This window comes from Plectrocnemia conspersa, unplaced genomic scaffold (assembly GCF_051122295.1).
Source record: "Plectrocnemia conspersa isolate PC_06_02 unplaced genomic scaffold, ASM5112229v1 ptg000010l, whole genome shotgun sequence".
NCBI lineage: Eukaryota > Metazoa > Arthropoda > Insecta > Trichoptera > Polycentropodidae > Plectrocnemia > Plectrocnemia conspersa.
Window position 1 is genome coordinate 27,006,753 of NW_028277174.1, and position 17,222 is coordinate 27,023,974.

General features: G+C 26.3%; 1 protein-coding gene across 1 annotated transcript in view; it reads left to right on the forward strand.

Moving 5' to 3' along the window:
• The window catches only part of LOC148231218 (atrial natriuretic peptide receptor 3), a 46,365-nt gene that overhangs the window by 564 nt on the left and 28,579 nt on the right, over nucleotides 1-17,222 (forward strand). Inside the window, exons 2-3 of the mRNA XM_088195913.1 lie at nucleotides 8,905-9,253; nucleotides 13,809-13,998. Coding sequence (XP_088052039.1) covers nucleotides 9,038-9,253; nucleotides 13,809-13,998 — 406 coding nt within the window. The 5' untranslated portion in view covers nucleotides 8,905-9,037. The remainder of the gene's footprint in view (nucleotides 1-8,904; nucleotides 9,254-13,808; nucleotides 13,999-17,222) is intronic.

A 17,222-nucleotide genomic window follows, 5' to 3' on the forward strand; every position in this document is an offset into this window, starting at 1 on the left:
AAAACTATCAGTAATTATAATTTTATAGAATTATTATTTTATTAAGCTAGTGACGTATGTAGGTTTCACCATTTAGTATGTAAATGTTCTAAACGGAAATTAAATAGGAAGTTTGCATTCAAAAAGGGTCAAAAACTTTTATGTTTTTGAAATCAAATCTGCATGATTAACATTTTAATAATTGAGATAAATGTAGTATAAAATAAATTAAATTAAAAAATATTGTGAGTTATTGCGTAGTGATTTTAAATATTTCCTTGATTGGTCGTTGTGAATAAGTTTAGGACATACCATGAAGCATCTAATAGAACTCCTAAAATTTTATTTGGGAACCTTTTATGTTTAAAACGCTTGTTGATCTCCAGAGTTAAATACCTTACATATAAATTGGCTCAATTGATTGGATGTTTTGCCTATTAGCCAGTAATATTTTCTCAGACCTAGTGCTTTTTTTTATTATTTCAAATATGGGTATTCTAGGTTAGCATTGTATCTGTCTTTTGCTTTCTCATGGTAAACATAGCATGGACAGGTTTTAGATATTTTGTTTTTGTTTTACAAATACGCAGCTATTCTTGTATTTTGTTGAAGTTTTCTTGGAGATAAGTTGATGCTGTATCTTGGTTCTCATGGGTCATAATAATTATGTTGTCAGCAAAGATGGCATGTCTGCTTTATATACAGTGAAATCTCAGTATAACGAAGCTCACTGGACCAAAGACAAATTTCGTCAAGTCAAAGACAAACTGAATTCGAAGAAATATTGTATCAAGTTGTAACGCCATTCATAAATTCTGATTAAAATATTTTATTATACTGAGATCAGTCTTCCTTACAATGAAAACATTTTTTATGAACGTTTTTCGGGTACAAATTAAAGATTCGTTATACTGAGATTTTGTTATTTCGGTATTCCTTACAAAGAGATTTCACTGTATTAAGTTCAATACTCCCCTGAGATATTCCAGATTTTATTAGATAGACGATCTTGAAATTTGACTATAAAATATATGTCGCTAAGATATGACTTTATAATTTCATATATATGGTGAGGTAGTGTCTTTTTATTTTTATATTTTAATCCCATATACCGCACTTTGTCATAAGCTTGACTTATATCCACAAAAAACAGCTGATTAATATTTACTCTCTTGTAGATTTTTGTTTATCTCGTTTGCCATTCACTGTAGGATTTTAGTATTATTGGATTTATTCTACGTAGCAGTAGCTTTTTTTTTTTTTTTGATAAAATAAGCAAAAATCTTATTGGTCTGTAACATTTCACGACTCTTGGGTTCTTTCCAGGATTTGGAATAAGGATATTATTGCGTTAAAAATATTTGTTATTATTTTTATATTTCAATCCGTTTTTTTCCTGTAATTAAATAATACACAAAAGCTATTTTAAGGCTCAAGTTAATTATATTATTTGTAAAGATAAATCGAGTTGATGTGGTGCTTCCAGAAATTTTTATTCTTAAATTTCTAAACAGGATAAAGAAAAATATATTGTTAATAAACTTTTGCTAGAACCAAAAAATACGATGTATTTTTTTTAAATTATTAATTGTCCATATTTCATTTATTATTTTAAATGGTTATATTCATTTGTAGATTCTTTTGTTGTTTTCAATAAATTGTGGCTTCAGTTGTAATTCATTTTTTTAAAGTCTTGTATTGATTGCTTCTTTGCACTAAGGATTTGTTGTAACCCTTTCGTTGCTTTCAACTAGTAAAGGTAAGTTATTTTGTTTATTGTTCTCTTTTCTCGGGGGTGTTGCACCATGTCCTTAGTTTTGTATGGCTTCCGTAAATTATTAAAATGTTTTAATCGAATTAATTAAAGCATATATTATAACATAAACGGAAAATATTCTTAAGATATTAAATAAATATTTTTTTGAGTATCATTATTGTATTTAAATCAGAATAAATTAGGCTTTTTTTTCTCAGACTTGTGGGGACCACATATTTACGGTCACATACAGATATGGAATCGAAGAATAAAATAGCTTCCCATATCGAATCAACCCCTCGCCGACGCGTCGCGGATGTACTAATCAAGCGCGACAAAGAAATAGGGGAGCTTTCGGGAACAGCGATATAAAAATTAACAACCGTTATTTTAAGTCGTCTTAATTAAAATATTCTTCAGACAAGGCGATGAAACAGTTTCCCATGTCTAATCGACCCCTCGCCCACACACGAATCTGCTAATCAAGTGCGACCAAAATTAGGGGAATCTGCAAACAGAGCAATAACATTTTACGTCTTCCTGGATTAAAAATAAACAAACTAGTTTGAAACCGACAATCCCACGCAAAAAGGGAAACGACATCTTAATTTTAATATGTCACGGATTATTTTATAATAAAATCCAGGATGACGAATATTGCACCTTGCAAGGGAGACGATCGTGAGAAAAATTACACTTGCGTGAGGACCAAAAACCGTGGGAAACAGGACGATATTGCGCAATAATATTGACGAAAGTCCACTATATAAGGGGTTGGAGTTTCCAGACAAAGACACATCACTCTTGCCATCGGCACGGGAACAAGCAGCCTCACTGAAGTCCACTCTACGCCAGCGAAGACTTACGAGACGCCTGCCTGGAACTTCACCCTGTCGCAGAACCCCTGGACGTCCGCAAAGGGCATCCACCACAGCAAGAACCGAGCTAAGATCAACCCTTTTGGAACGCGAGCCGAACAGCTGATATTTTGGCCATCCAGCATTATCTGTGAACTTCTCTCCAGAATTACGGCCAATAATTTAAATAAATCGTTGTCACGTAATTTGTACAATTTAGTAGCTAATATAAACCTACATAGGTGACCTACAGAGTAAAAAATATTACCTAATTTTTTACATGCATATTTTTAAATTATATTATAAAATAATTTTGATTTTTTTAACTTAAAAAGATACATTAACTTTGTTAAAACATTTTAAAGGCAAAATATTTCTGTTAAATTTATATTAAATTGTCTGAAAAATATTTTTACATAAAATTAATTATACATACATTTTTTTTGTTCAAAATCATAAACAAAGATTTATCTATTTAATTAAATTATTATTGCTTATGTATGTAACGTAAGTATTTAATTAAGAAAACTTGAATGTTTTCGTTTATTTTTTACAAACGAATCAGTTAAAGTAAATATAATGTAACATTTTCCACTGCTTTGTTCATTTCGACATATTTGTAAACATAAGGCCAAAATTCACTTCAAAGAGAATTCGATCGAAAATAATTTGATTCAAAGCAGTAACGAATTATTTTCAGATATTATTCATAACAAGTACTTCTGTTTGTTTAAACCATAAACAAAACAGTATAAAAATATAAGTCTGCTTTGTGTGTTTGCTTTTTCGGGAAAGGGTTGTGTAATTTGTCACAAACTAATTTTTGAGCCTGACGCAAATGCAAATTTTCATTATGTTGACGCCATCGTGACCCTAATTTTCCATGATGTCCAAATTAGGGTCAGGAGCTATTTGCATTCTTTGCTTCTCTACGTATCAGGTATAAAATATCCATTATATTATTATGATACTTATTTGTGTCATTTAATAATAACCACATTAAGCTATTCATATTTTATAAAGCGAAATATAGAAGATTTTACAATTTGTTTATATAAACGCTAGTGCGTTTGATCCTTTGTCATATTTTTCAAAGATAGCAAACATGTAAATAAAACAACATGTAATGGAAGGCTATATGCATGATTTACTTCTGCTTTCTTGAAGCGTTTACATAATAATTCATATTTGTACTACATACATATATTTATTTACTATTACATATGTACATGCAAATAAAAGTTATACGAGAACATGTCGAGACTTTTGTTTTATTTTGTAAGGAAAATTTGTTAATATAAATAAAACAATGCTTGTGAACCGTATTAATACAAATAAAAGTTTATTTTCATTCATTTCTTTCTTTTTTTAATAAAAAAATGATTTATTTGTCAAACGATAATATAGCTTGAATAATTTGAATAGCAAAAAGGCTATTATATTGAATGAAATGGGCGTAAAATTACCTTTATTATTGAAATGTTGCATAAAATATTGTAAAGATTCTTGGACCACATATATTAAAGCAATATTTGCATATGCATGATTAAATTTACTTATGTGTATGAATAAATTTTAAAATCAGTGCACATCAATCAAAATATATTACGTATTATTTAGTCAAACTGTGTGTATAACCAGAATTTTTTCGTGTACATCAGTAAGACTCTTACATCAACACTTTTAAATTTTAAAAAATATTTTAGTATAGAGTAGTGTGATAATGTCATTCTTAACATGTATTAAACATGTCTTATATATTTGTTCATTATAACTAAATACATATATAATACTTTGGCATTGTACATAAATTATTCATGTCGTAAGAATCGTTTTATTTTTCAGTGAATGTTTATTATGAAGTATTATATTATATCATATCTAGAAATATATATTTTTATTTTATATTACATTACAATTTTGATATATATTTTATATTGCAACAAACGTCACGTTTCATATCCAATACCACGTAAGGCACATTTATGAAAGTTTTATCTTTTGAAAGTCAATAGGATATTAGCTTATGTATAACTTTGAAAGCTGTCGAATTTTTTATACATATCTCAATATTTATGGCAATTTAAAAATTTATTTGGCCACTTATAAACTGTAGAAAAACAATTAATTTGTTAATAAATATACGCAATTGGCATATTTTATAATATATATATATGTATTTATATATAGATATGAAATGGGTTATGTCACTAAACATATTTTCCGAGATGCTGGGTAATGAGATAATTTCGATATAAACTCACAGCGTTTCACAAAATGTAATTAATTCTCCTTCGATGAGGTCAATTTCTAGTCAACTCAATTAAAGACATATGTACATACATAGGTTGTATCGAATCTTACATGGCACGTTATTGAATACGTTTCAGAGTTAATTAAGTGGTGAAGTTTATATTTATGTACCATTAATTATTTCACATGTTTGGTTCACGTGTAAGGTGATCTTGAAAAGGTCTCCTTACACGAAATAAATGCGAAGATTAACGTTAGGTAAACGTTAGTTTTAAGGTTTAATTTATAATACATCCCGTATTATAATTGTGATATTTTGATCGTATCTCAAAAGAGCTTAATAATTAAATCAGTATATCAGCATCGTGGGGAAGCGGGTCAACTCAGTATTAAGTTCTTAAAGAACTTATTACTTATTAATACTGTATAACATAGTTTAGTTTGAAATTAATATATCAAAATTAATATTAAGCATCAAAAAGTACCGCATCTGATATGCTTAAAACTTTTCTTCTTTGTAAAAAAATGTTCCATATGTTTTTTTTTACTATAACTTTTCAACGTTCAAAGTTTTTGAGTGAGAATACATCATATTATACAAACATGTAGATTTATATTTACACTTTGTAATATATTAGCTTTTAGGAAATGCATGTGGTAAACATGACAAAGGTAAAGTTTCATACGTGTGATTCAGATTGCAGCGAACTTAATTATACAAACTATAAACTTGTGCAAATTAATTAGTACAGTAGATTTTGAAGTTACTTTTAATAATGGGTGATCTAGTAATTTATGTAAATATATGTATATTTTTTGTGCTTTTAAAGTTTCGTTTCGTAAATTTTATTTTATATCGTCAATCATAATTTTGGTAATTTTCGTGAAAAAAAATATTGTTTTTTATTATTATTTTAAAATTATGTTTTGATTTATTTTAGTCATATTATACAAATAAATAATATAAAATTAGGCTTTGGGTCTTTTATTATAAGTGAAAAATATTGAATTATAATTTCTTTAAATAAGCTTTTGCATAAAAATTATTAAAACATATGATTTATTATTTTATTATTGCAGAACTATATTTTTTTTTGTAAAATGAAAATTCTTTTTTAGCTTTTAAACCAATTTTTTCATACATATGTTTTTTTTATAGAAATAAACATACTTATTTTATTTTATGTGTACATATGTTATATTTAATATTAGCTAAGCTCAGTTATTATTAAAAATAAATTAATATATGTATAGATTAATGATATAGCTCGATTTTAATTAATTATTAAAATTATGAAAGCTATGAAAACCTATTCTGTAATCAATCGATTTTAAATATTTAGCGAACACTAATTTAGATGACTTAGCCACGATAGAAATTAGAAAATAATAAAGTTCACATAGGATTTAAAATATTGGTCATCGACTTACACCATTGATTTATCGTGCTATTTTTTTATTTTAAACACAAAAATATCATCTTGTAAAAATAAATTGCAAACGATTTTCAACTTTTTTCTGTGTTATAAATAATAATTTTAAACTAGAACCTCCCATCATTTTTCTAAATTAATTTAATAAATGTATATTTGTATAAATATATTATAAAGTAGATGCTGTATCTGGATCTAGATCTGGATCTGGCAAAGGTTGTCTGCTGTATAAATTTAATACAGTATTGGCCCTAGTATACTGCCCTGAGGTATTTCAGATTTTATTGGACAGAGAGAGAATTTTCCATCTTGATATTTTACTATAAAAAATCTATCGCTGTGATATGACTATAATTTCATAGTATAATATATAGTAGTGTCGGAAAGTGCCGGAAAGTGCCATACTGTGTCATTTTCTCGATCCCGTTCTCCATCAGCTTATTTCTACCATCTTGGTGGTAACATTTTGACTAGAGAAACTTCCATTAAAGATCTCGGAATCACTTTCGAGAGCAAATGGAGGTTCTCTCTACACATACACGACGTCTGTGATAAATCTTCCAAGATGCTCGGCTTTGTTATGAGGAATGCCTTTCACTTTGACGATCCGTCAGTTATTCGCATCCTCTATGACACCTTAGTTCGTAGCATTCTTGAATCGGGATCTATAATTTGGAATCCCCGAATAGCCAAATATTCCCTTTTAGTAGAAAAAATTCAAAAAAGGTATTTAAGATACCTTTACAAAAGGACATTTGGTTATTATCCGTTCTTATATACCAGCGCCTTTCTTTTAGGAGCGTTGGGATATGATTCGCTGAATTCTCGCAGAAAGCTGTATGTCGCTAAGCATTTTTTCAAACTACTAAAAGGTGCTGTCGACAATCCAGCTATTCTCGAGGAATTCCAGTTTTGGGTTCCGGAACATTTTCGAGAATCACGATCGAGACCTCTTTTGATGGCAGTTAGGGCTAGGACATCCGCACTTGCCGACTCGCCTATAGCTGTGGCCATACGGCTCCTTAATACGCTGGCATTGAAAATTGATTTATTTAATGTTATCTACGAGGATATGATCCGGTTTATATCTTTTAATTTTAATATTTTATAATTTTTTTTGTTATGTTTAAGTATTGTTATATTTATTTATATATATACGTTTTTTTATGTTTTATAAATTTATAATTTGCTTTCGACCATCGTGGCGCATTGGGGTAACCTGTTAGGCCACGATGGTCTAAATTTAATCGAAAAAATAAAAATAAATAAAATATAAGGTGAGGTACTGTCTTTTTGTTTTTATATTTTTATCCCATATATTGCTTTTTGTTGATAATTTAATGCATTATTTTTATAAATTAATTAATTTAATGTATACTTGTATACATATATTATAAGATATAGAAATTATTTTCGTAAGACGTAAATTTATAAATAAATATATTTTTTTAGAAAACCTCAAAAATAGTTTTAGTACAGATTGTACTGTTATTCATTATTTATATTATTTTATTTTTATGAATATTTTTCTGTGCTTATGTTAGAAGTTAACAATCCATTTTCATACATTATGTATTATTTAGATTTATTTACTTATTAATTTTTATCAGCAATATTATGAAAGTAAATATATTTTAACAAACTTTTTCTCTATAAATGTAAGTCATAAGCTTTAAAATTAATATAATATTCATAAACTAAGGTAATAACTTAAGTTAGGTTTGGTATTATATAAATGGTAAACTTGTTTTAAAAACTCATGTAAATATATTATAAATTAATTAATGTAAAATAAGAAATATAAAAATAAAAATGATAGCTGTAAACGTTTCGTTTATCTGTTACTGATTAATAAATATGTAGTTTTTAAACTTAAATTTTACAAAGCCTTTGTAACACGATTTTTTTTCATCTATATTTACAATTTTTTTTTTTAACATAATTTAAAAAAAGACTATGGTAAAAAATAATTAAGAGGTTTAGATATGCATGTAATTTAAATCAATAATCTCGTTAGCTTGTACTTGTGACAAATAACCTATTTACTTATGTATTATTTAAATATATTTATATACTTTGCTTTGAATCGCAAAGGTATTTTTACCAAATTTTCTTCTAAAAATAAAAGTCTTGAACAGTAAACGAAATATCATAATTTTAAATTTAGGTAAGGTTTTTAATATTATAAAACTAGACTATATGTTTTTAAAATTATATATCAATTTACGTGGAATACAGGTTTTACAATTATAAATAATGTATACAATACTTTTCTAATAGTTTTATCTAGTTTAAATGTAGTTTTTTTGAAACATAATTTTATAAAAACCTCAAAATATTTCGAAAAATTGCAAATTAATTTCACTTTAAATATAATATTTTCTTCTGTATTTATTTCGTTAGTCGTCAATCAAAATTTACATTTCATTGAGCAATCTCCAAACGGATTGTTTTTGTATTAAGTTGAAATATCGACGCACACAAGAATAGATATCTAATTATAGTAGCCACTACCACAAATATACATACAATTTATTGATGTTAAATTTACGCATCAAGGTTTATTTAGCCTAATCCTATTTAAATTGAATGCGAAAAATAACGTCCATTTATTATGTTGTTTCAGGTGGCGCTGAGGGTTCAGGAACGATTTGTGAACATCTGTGAAGTGATTAATCTTGGTCTCTAAATGAATCACTCTCCTGTTCGAATAACGCCAAAGTGAAATGTGTCGACGAGTGAAGTGAAAGCTCAAGCAGATGGCGCGTGAAAAGTTGAAAATTGCTTCAGCACTCTTTTCTACTTTGATCGTTTGCTCTATGGTCCTTGTGAGAGTTCGAATGGTCCACGCTGGATGCAGGGAAGAGAAAGAAGAGAGAACATGCGAATTCATTTGCAACGAAACGGGAAAATGCGAGATAAAGGCGGCCGTGATCCTGGCAAAAAACACCTCAACAAAAGCATCTTTGTCCACGGTGAGAAAATATGTATTCAATATTCTTACAGGATTATATGTGTCATGCTTGACCTTATTTTTATGGCTTTCTAGCGATCAGTAGTATATTTTTTTTTATCGAAAAGCATCTTTTGAATCTTTTTTTTAATGTTGTGGAAAAAGCTGTTGTTATAAAATATCATTTAGGAATAATTTATTAAATAAATGGGGAACGTATTTATTTATATATAGCTTAAGATAAACTAGTGCAAAGTAAAATATTTTAAACACCTCTGAATCTCGTGAGATATATTGACGGTTTGTTTTAAAAATAAAAATGCATTTAATGTAATTTTAACATCATAAAATATTGTTTTTTGAATAGGTTTTATTTAGAACTGATATTGATATATAATTGTACAATAAATAAAATGACTAAGTTAGTTGCAAAACATATTGCTGATAACATTTTTTTAATAATATTTATTAGTATTACTTTTTTGTAGTAATTCTTAAATCAATAATTTTACTTTTTTAAAACCCCTTAAAACTTTAATATTAGACCAAAACTCTAAATTAAAAATTATTAATAGATTATTAAAATTGCCCTTAAGATTTCACAATTATTATTTTGTAGTATAACGTACAAATAATAAAATTACCATTAACTATATATATCACTGGAAATAACTAAAATAAATTACACAGTGTTAATAACAGTTAACACACGTATTGAAATATAGTATACTCATATAAGTAACAAACTCATCTAGGAACTTTTTCTATAGCTACATATATATATATATATATATATATATATATATATATATATATATATATATATATATATATATATATATATATATATATATATATATATATATATATATATATATATATATATATAAAAATGATAATTTTAACTAAATAATTTTTTATACAACGCATTGATTACCTGTATATTATTTTATTCGTTTTTCCTTATCGTTATTAATCATAAAATAGCTATTATCTCTTAACGTCGCGAATGTCAATATCAGATACCGCATTTCCACGAAATAACATTACATATAATATAAACCAAATATACAATAAACGCGTCTTTTTAATTAGGCAACCTGATGAAAGCAAATATGCCTGAATTATTTGTATTGAAATTGAGGTTTAGATTATTAAAACATGTGTATAAAAAACCAATGAATAATTTCCTTTCAATTGATTTTAATTAACTTGTAATACAAATATACATAATACATACAAAAATATGTATATATATATTTATATATATTTTAAATATACAAATACATAATATTTATTTAATTTTGTTTTTTACCCTAGCTTATATTTTACCTACAAAATAATTTTATTTTAATCTCACCTCACAATACCTTTTATGCATTATTCATATTCAAGATGACGGGTTGAGATATGATAAATGTTTACCTTCCTTATTTAAATAATATTTTTATGTAATACTTTGGAATAATATTATACTAATATTTAAAATTCACTTAGTCATCATTAGTTAAAATTAAATTTTATAACGAAATATTTTAAAAGCATGAACATAATACTTATATTATAGTAAAAAGTTTTCCGACCGCTTAAGATAGCTATTTCAGATTTCCAATCATTTTCTAATATTTTCCATCTCGATGGGTACTGAGTATTTCAATATAGATATCACAATAGCTCACTTTTATATTATGATATCTCATTGTTGGTTAACGATAGATATATTACCCTATTTGTTTTGTTATTATTATTCGATTTTAAGTCATCCGCTTGTCATTGTTTATTTTATGATTTATTTGTAAAATGAAAAACGTTTCAATTAATTTAAAAGTATTTTATATATATATATATATTTCTACATTTTAGATATCTCTCATTTCTTATGGCGGAGCTGATTTGTCTAATGGCTCTTTCAAGGCTCTTAATTAAAATAAAAAATCCTTTAATGAATTCTCTAATTTATAAGAAACATATAAAAATATATATTTAATCATCTTTTTTTAAACAACGACGCTCAAGTTCTTGAATAAAATCTGAAATTGTAAATTTAATAAATTATAAAAGTTTTTTTCTCTAAAAATATATAAATATATGTGCAAATTATTTGATAAAAATATATAAATATATATGCAAATTATAAAAATATTTAATGACTTTTAGTGTTATTAAAAATAATGTACTGAACTGCGCTCTTATTTTTTAATATCCCGAAATAAATGTTGATTTTTAAAGAAGCAAATAAATCACTTTTGATTGATCATTTTTATTTTAATGATTAATTAAAATATTAATTTATTCTAAAGATAAGATCTTCTCCCATCTTTCAATATTTTTTAATACAAAATATTTCAATTGCCCCCTTTTCACATCGTCTGCATTTTTTTATTTAATGATGTTCCTAGATTAAAACACAATCGAAATCTCGTTAGGGGAAGTTAACTATTAATTCATAATTAAGCATCTGGGTTGGTCTTAAATTAAAGTACGACGTTTTAGTCCCTCGTTAAATGACGACTAAAATTTAATGGATCATGTTTTAATCCCTGCTTTTTAAATTGCAAATTAAATTTTTTTGCATTCATATATTATAAATAAATATAACCGATGAGTAGAATTTTAACAAAATTATAAAACAGTAAGTTTAAATCTGCTAAAATAGTACCAGCAGTGCTTTTAAATGTATGTATATCAATTAAACTACTATTTTAATAACAATTAGAAAGATGAACTCATGTTATTTAATCATAAAAAGGGTAAAGCATTTTAACCGTTCATGAAAAAATTTTTTTGTTAAAATGGGATACCACCGTGGGAAACTTTTTAACAGCGTAATTCACAAGGTCGCACAATAAATTATATATTAAAATAATTTGAGCTGCTGTTTTAAATCTGTCTTAGTGGCCAGTGCCAATTTCATTAAAAAAATCTTGCCATCATTTTGTAATTGGTTGTTTTTATTTTTAACGTTATCTCTATTAACCATCATTTTCCTACGATGTATATTTAGTCTACATGTATTATTCTGTTATTAATTTTTTAGATCTTAATGTTTTTTATATAACACTCTCACATATAATATTAAATTAAACAATCACAATATACAAGTAATAATTGGATATAAAAAACTAAATAATTATATTTAATTAGGTATATATAACTTCTTACGCGATCGGAGATAAAAGCCTGTAAATGCCTTTAAAAATAGAATAACTATATATTTGTCAATACTAGCTAATAAATCGTTTAAATATATGTTAAAACTATTTATTATATTCGTTTCGAAAAATTGGTTACTACAGAAATATTGTTAAAAAATCGTTACAAAAATTAGACACTACGTATTTTGATAATGTATATCTAATCCATAAAAAAGTTATAATTGTGGTATTTAGAAAAAAATTAACTAGTTAAAATGCTGTTAGAGCCGCTTTGATATTCTGCGTCAATATCAAATATCGTCCTATTATTTATAATTGGTTCCTTAGACGATGGAAAAGTAACGTAGAATGAGTTTTATCAGATCTGCCAGTTAAACGTCATATAAAGTCTAGCATATTTACAGTTTTGGTAATACAAATTGGAAACAGGAGCGCTATTATAATTTTAATCGTCTATTAAGTTATTAAGAGCATCAAGGATTATTGAGACGATCTAAAAATAGATATATTTATAATTTAAATATCGTTCAGTGGTTTTAAAATTAGCTACCATATATAATAAATAATGAAAAAAAATAAAAACGAGTGACTAAAATGTGTGTTTTAAAATAATTTTTAATGAATAAACTTTTTAATTAATTAAAATATATTAGTCCAAAACCTAACTTAGACCTAATAATCGTGCTTAATTATAAGCTTTAAATATATATTATGGAATTAATAATACGAGGGAAGATAATTATTACATTATCGCAGTTTTTCTAGGGTTTTATTTATTGTTTATTATTATCCCTCGTAAGACAGCTTTATTGTGTAGTTTAACGAAAAGTAAGCTTAAATAAACATTAGTTGGTAACAATAATTCTAAGCTTTTATGTGAAAATGTCATATATAAAATTCTCTAGTAGCAAATGAAATATATATTACATATATACATATATCCATTAGTTAAGTACATATATATGCCATTTTTATAAATAAGCATAAGTATAAATGTCTTTCTGTCATTATACTACACCCACGGATTTATTCTTTGATTCTCCTTGTTTCTTAAATACATCAAGTATACATACACATAGTACATATAAATTATACGACGCATACATGAAAATCTCGAGGAGAAGATCGTACACAATTTCAAACTCTTACTAAAAGTTTGTGAACTTGTCTACGTTTTCTAACGATCTTAAATTCTAAACATTCATTAAGTACATTTAGCCGTGTAACACAGTTTTGAAGGAGGCTAAAATAGAATGATTAAAATTTGATTAAATAAATTAAATTTGTATCAAAACTCATTTTTTTCATATACTTATTGCAGTGTTTTTTTTTGCTTCTAATATAGTAATAAACACAGAGAAAGCCATATGAATCGACATATTATAAACGAAATTTAATATTAAAGATGGGTTTTATTTTCAGGTTATGCCAGTTCTTGATCTGGCCGAAGAGGAAATTCGTCGACTAAGCCTTCTTCCAGAAAACTTGACCCTTACATGGATGCAGCACGATGATCACTGCGATGCCTCTTACGCTCTTATATCCGCCATAGATGCTTATGCAGACGGCTGTGTCCACGTTTTTTTCGGACCAGTATGTGAATATGCATTAGGTAAATATTTTTAAGTATGTTTTACGGATTGCTACAATGCAAAGAAAATAACATTTTAAATTTAATAAGGCAACGTATGAAAGCTCGAGCAGAAATTCTGTGACTTGAAAGCATAACGTATTATGAATAGTGGTGGAATATTAGATTTGGATGTGAATATGCAATTTGTTGGTGAATTGAAAGGCTTAGACGTCTGTGATGCAATTTGCGAAGGAATAGAAATAGATTCAGAAAACAATAACGGAAGCATTAGTTTATATGTTCTTAATAAAGAAAAGTAATTTTCTAGCCCAAATACAATATATTTTCCAAAGGTCACGAAAAATGTTTATTGCGAAAAATTTCAGCAAAAATAATATTTTTATTTTAAAATATCATATGATACTGCTTAATTTTGTGTATCTTAATTGGAAAGTGATTTATTTTTTTTATATTGGAGTAAAAAACCCCCGAGCTATAACGGTAATTTATATTAGGTTTATTATCAATTATGAAAATGTGGTAATACTTAGTATATGAAACATATTCAAAGCTATATGTTATAAAGCTTTGGGTCTTTTAATCCAGGTCTAAGTGAAAATTAATCGGTGTTAGTAGATCTTTGATAAACCTTCAACAAATGTAAAATTATAAGTATGTAGCTATACATTTTATTATAAGCGGTTTAATCCATAGTTTTGGGCAAATACAATTGCTTTTGTATATCTTTTAATAAAGCATAAAACAGTTAATTATCCAAGGGCGCAGACCCTCGACGACACGTCATATAGGGGTGTTCTAGTATCATCATTCTCAGATAGACGAGGTGACGCAGTCTCTTTTCGATTTATTGGCTTACTTTCTCTCTTTAAACACTTAAACGCCAGTGGCTTACTGGTGCGTTTTTTGTTGATTATTTTTTTTATTAATAAAGTTTATTGTATTAGCTTCATTTATCCGTAAACCAAGTATTTTATATTTATTTTTCAAAAGAGATACTGACCCGTGAATAGAAATAACAGATGACTTACTAAAAAGTCGCCGGTGTTTAAAGGGTTTAAGTGGTTCCGATATACATCGTTATTACATTTGGATAACAAACGGTCGCTACAAATATTTCTTTGTTTCAATAGTATTTTTTTAGAGCTTTGTATAAGGTTGAATAAATAATGCTTTCGAGTTTTGTGTTAAGTCAGAAGGTCAACACTTTTGGTTTTAAAGCCGAAAGAGTGTGACTTTGAAGTCAATTTGAATTTTTGTTTAGCTAATATAGCTAATTATTTATATCTAAATAAAATATATTTATGCAATCAAAAAAAGGGGAAAAGGACAATGATCAGATTTTTCCTTGAACTTTTGACAAATATAAATGATTATGAGCTAAACTCATCTATCTTTGTATTTAAAATATGTTATTAGTTTTTTTAGCTGTTTTTGTCATGTGTTTGCGTTTTGAGTTACGTAAGTCTAACAAAAATGTAAATTTTATTTTTATAGTTTTTATTAACATTTATATTTTTTTGTATTTATTTCGTTCATAATTAGCGTGAAGTACTCTCGGTATCGATTTTATTCTGTTATTTGTTCCTTTTAGGCAGGCCGCTAAAATACCGTTTTTTACAAATTTAATGTTTTAACGAATATTGTACAACAAATAATACGCCAACGATTATTGGTCTTCTTTAAAAAACTATATTTTATTTTATATATTATTACATATTTAATTTAAATAAAATCTTTTAATTTTTTGTGTACATACATATATGGAAAAAAGTCAAAAGCAATTTGATGCCTGTAAATATTAAATAAGCAAAAGCTTTAGTTAAAATATGATCATCTTATCACAATAATTTAGAGCGGTACAATTTTATTTTGTTTATTTCTTTTAAGTAAGTTGTGAAATTCTCTTTAAAAAAGGATTTATACTTATGCTTAAGTATATTATTACATATAAATTGACATTTTTTCTAAGGATTGGTTATAAAACCCTATAGATTTTAATTTTGTTAGCACTTTTAACTAATTTTCAATAGGAAGTATATATAATGTTTACAATAGCAATGTTATAAACTATATATTAGTTTCATGAGTTAGTGGAAATAATTGTTAATAACATTAAATAAAATTTAAAAAAAAACATATCAATTTAGTTTATAGGCTACAAAATTTTCGCGAATAAGGAAATTTTTTTTTTAGTGTTGTAACATATGTATACATTTATTTATTGCTAAATCACTAAAAGACATTTTATTTTTGTCAGAAAGTTTAAGCGCTGAATTATTAAATACATCTATAATAATATTATTATTGATTATAAATTTCTTATTTTCTTAAGGTATAGGTTTTTATATCATCGAGCTTATATTAATCGATTTCTAAGATTTTCTTTGCGGGTGAAATTTCGTAGCAAACTTTGTTGAACCAAAAACAAACACGATAAAGTTTTTGACACCCTTTCACTACACATGAAATATTAAACATACAAACCTTCATTATGAAAATACATTATTATATTTTTTTATATTTTCCCAAATCGAAGCATTTTTTCTTACCGCCTCGACATTTTCGAAGCGATTCATTGTACTTTTCGTATTCAAGTGTCATATCTATTGTCATATTTATCTGATTTTCATATAATATGAAATATATTTCATCTTATATAATTTCACTGAAATAAAGAGCGAACTGTCATTTATTTTCGGCATTATAAGGGTATTGTTTATTTTTTTAATATATATATTTTTTTATTGTTTTAATTATTAATATGCGTTAAAGTGTCAATTTAGCTTGACAATGTATGTGTTTTATAAATCAGGTTAATCTTATTAATATTTAGTACTTAATAATACTTTTTGATTTCAATTATGCATTCTGAATAATTCAATTAAAAAAAATGTAGTTTAATTAAATAAGAGAGGGTTCATAAGGGAGTAGTAGTTTTTTTGTTCAGATTTTTTCTCTCTATCATTTAACAGTTCTATCTAAGACATTTAGAGCTTTAGTATGATCGTTCCTTCTTTATCTTTACACATGCAGTTGCTTGGCTTAAATTCTCTCTGAAAAAAATCAACTGTTATTGATTTTTCTGAGCTATTCAATATGTGTGTGTGTTTTTCGCTTCGTTGTTTTTTCTCCCTTTGAATCTTTTTTCTCTTTGCGTAGTAATTTGTAGTTTTAAATATTTGTATGATTTCGTTGCTGCATTATTTTTTATGCCAGATTTTTCTCTCTGGTTACATATTGGC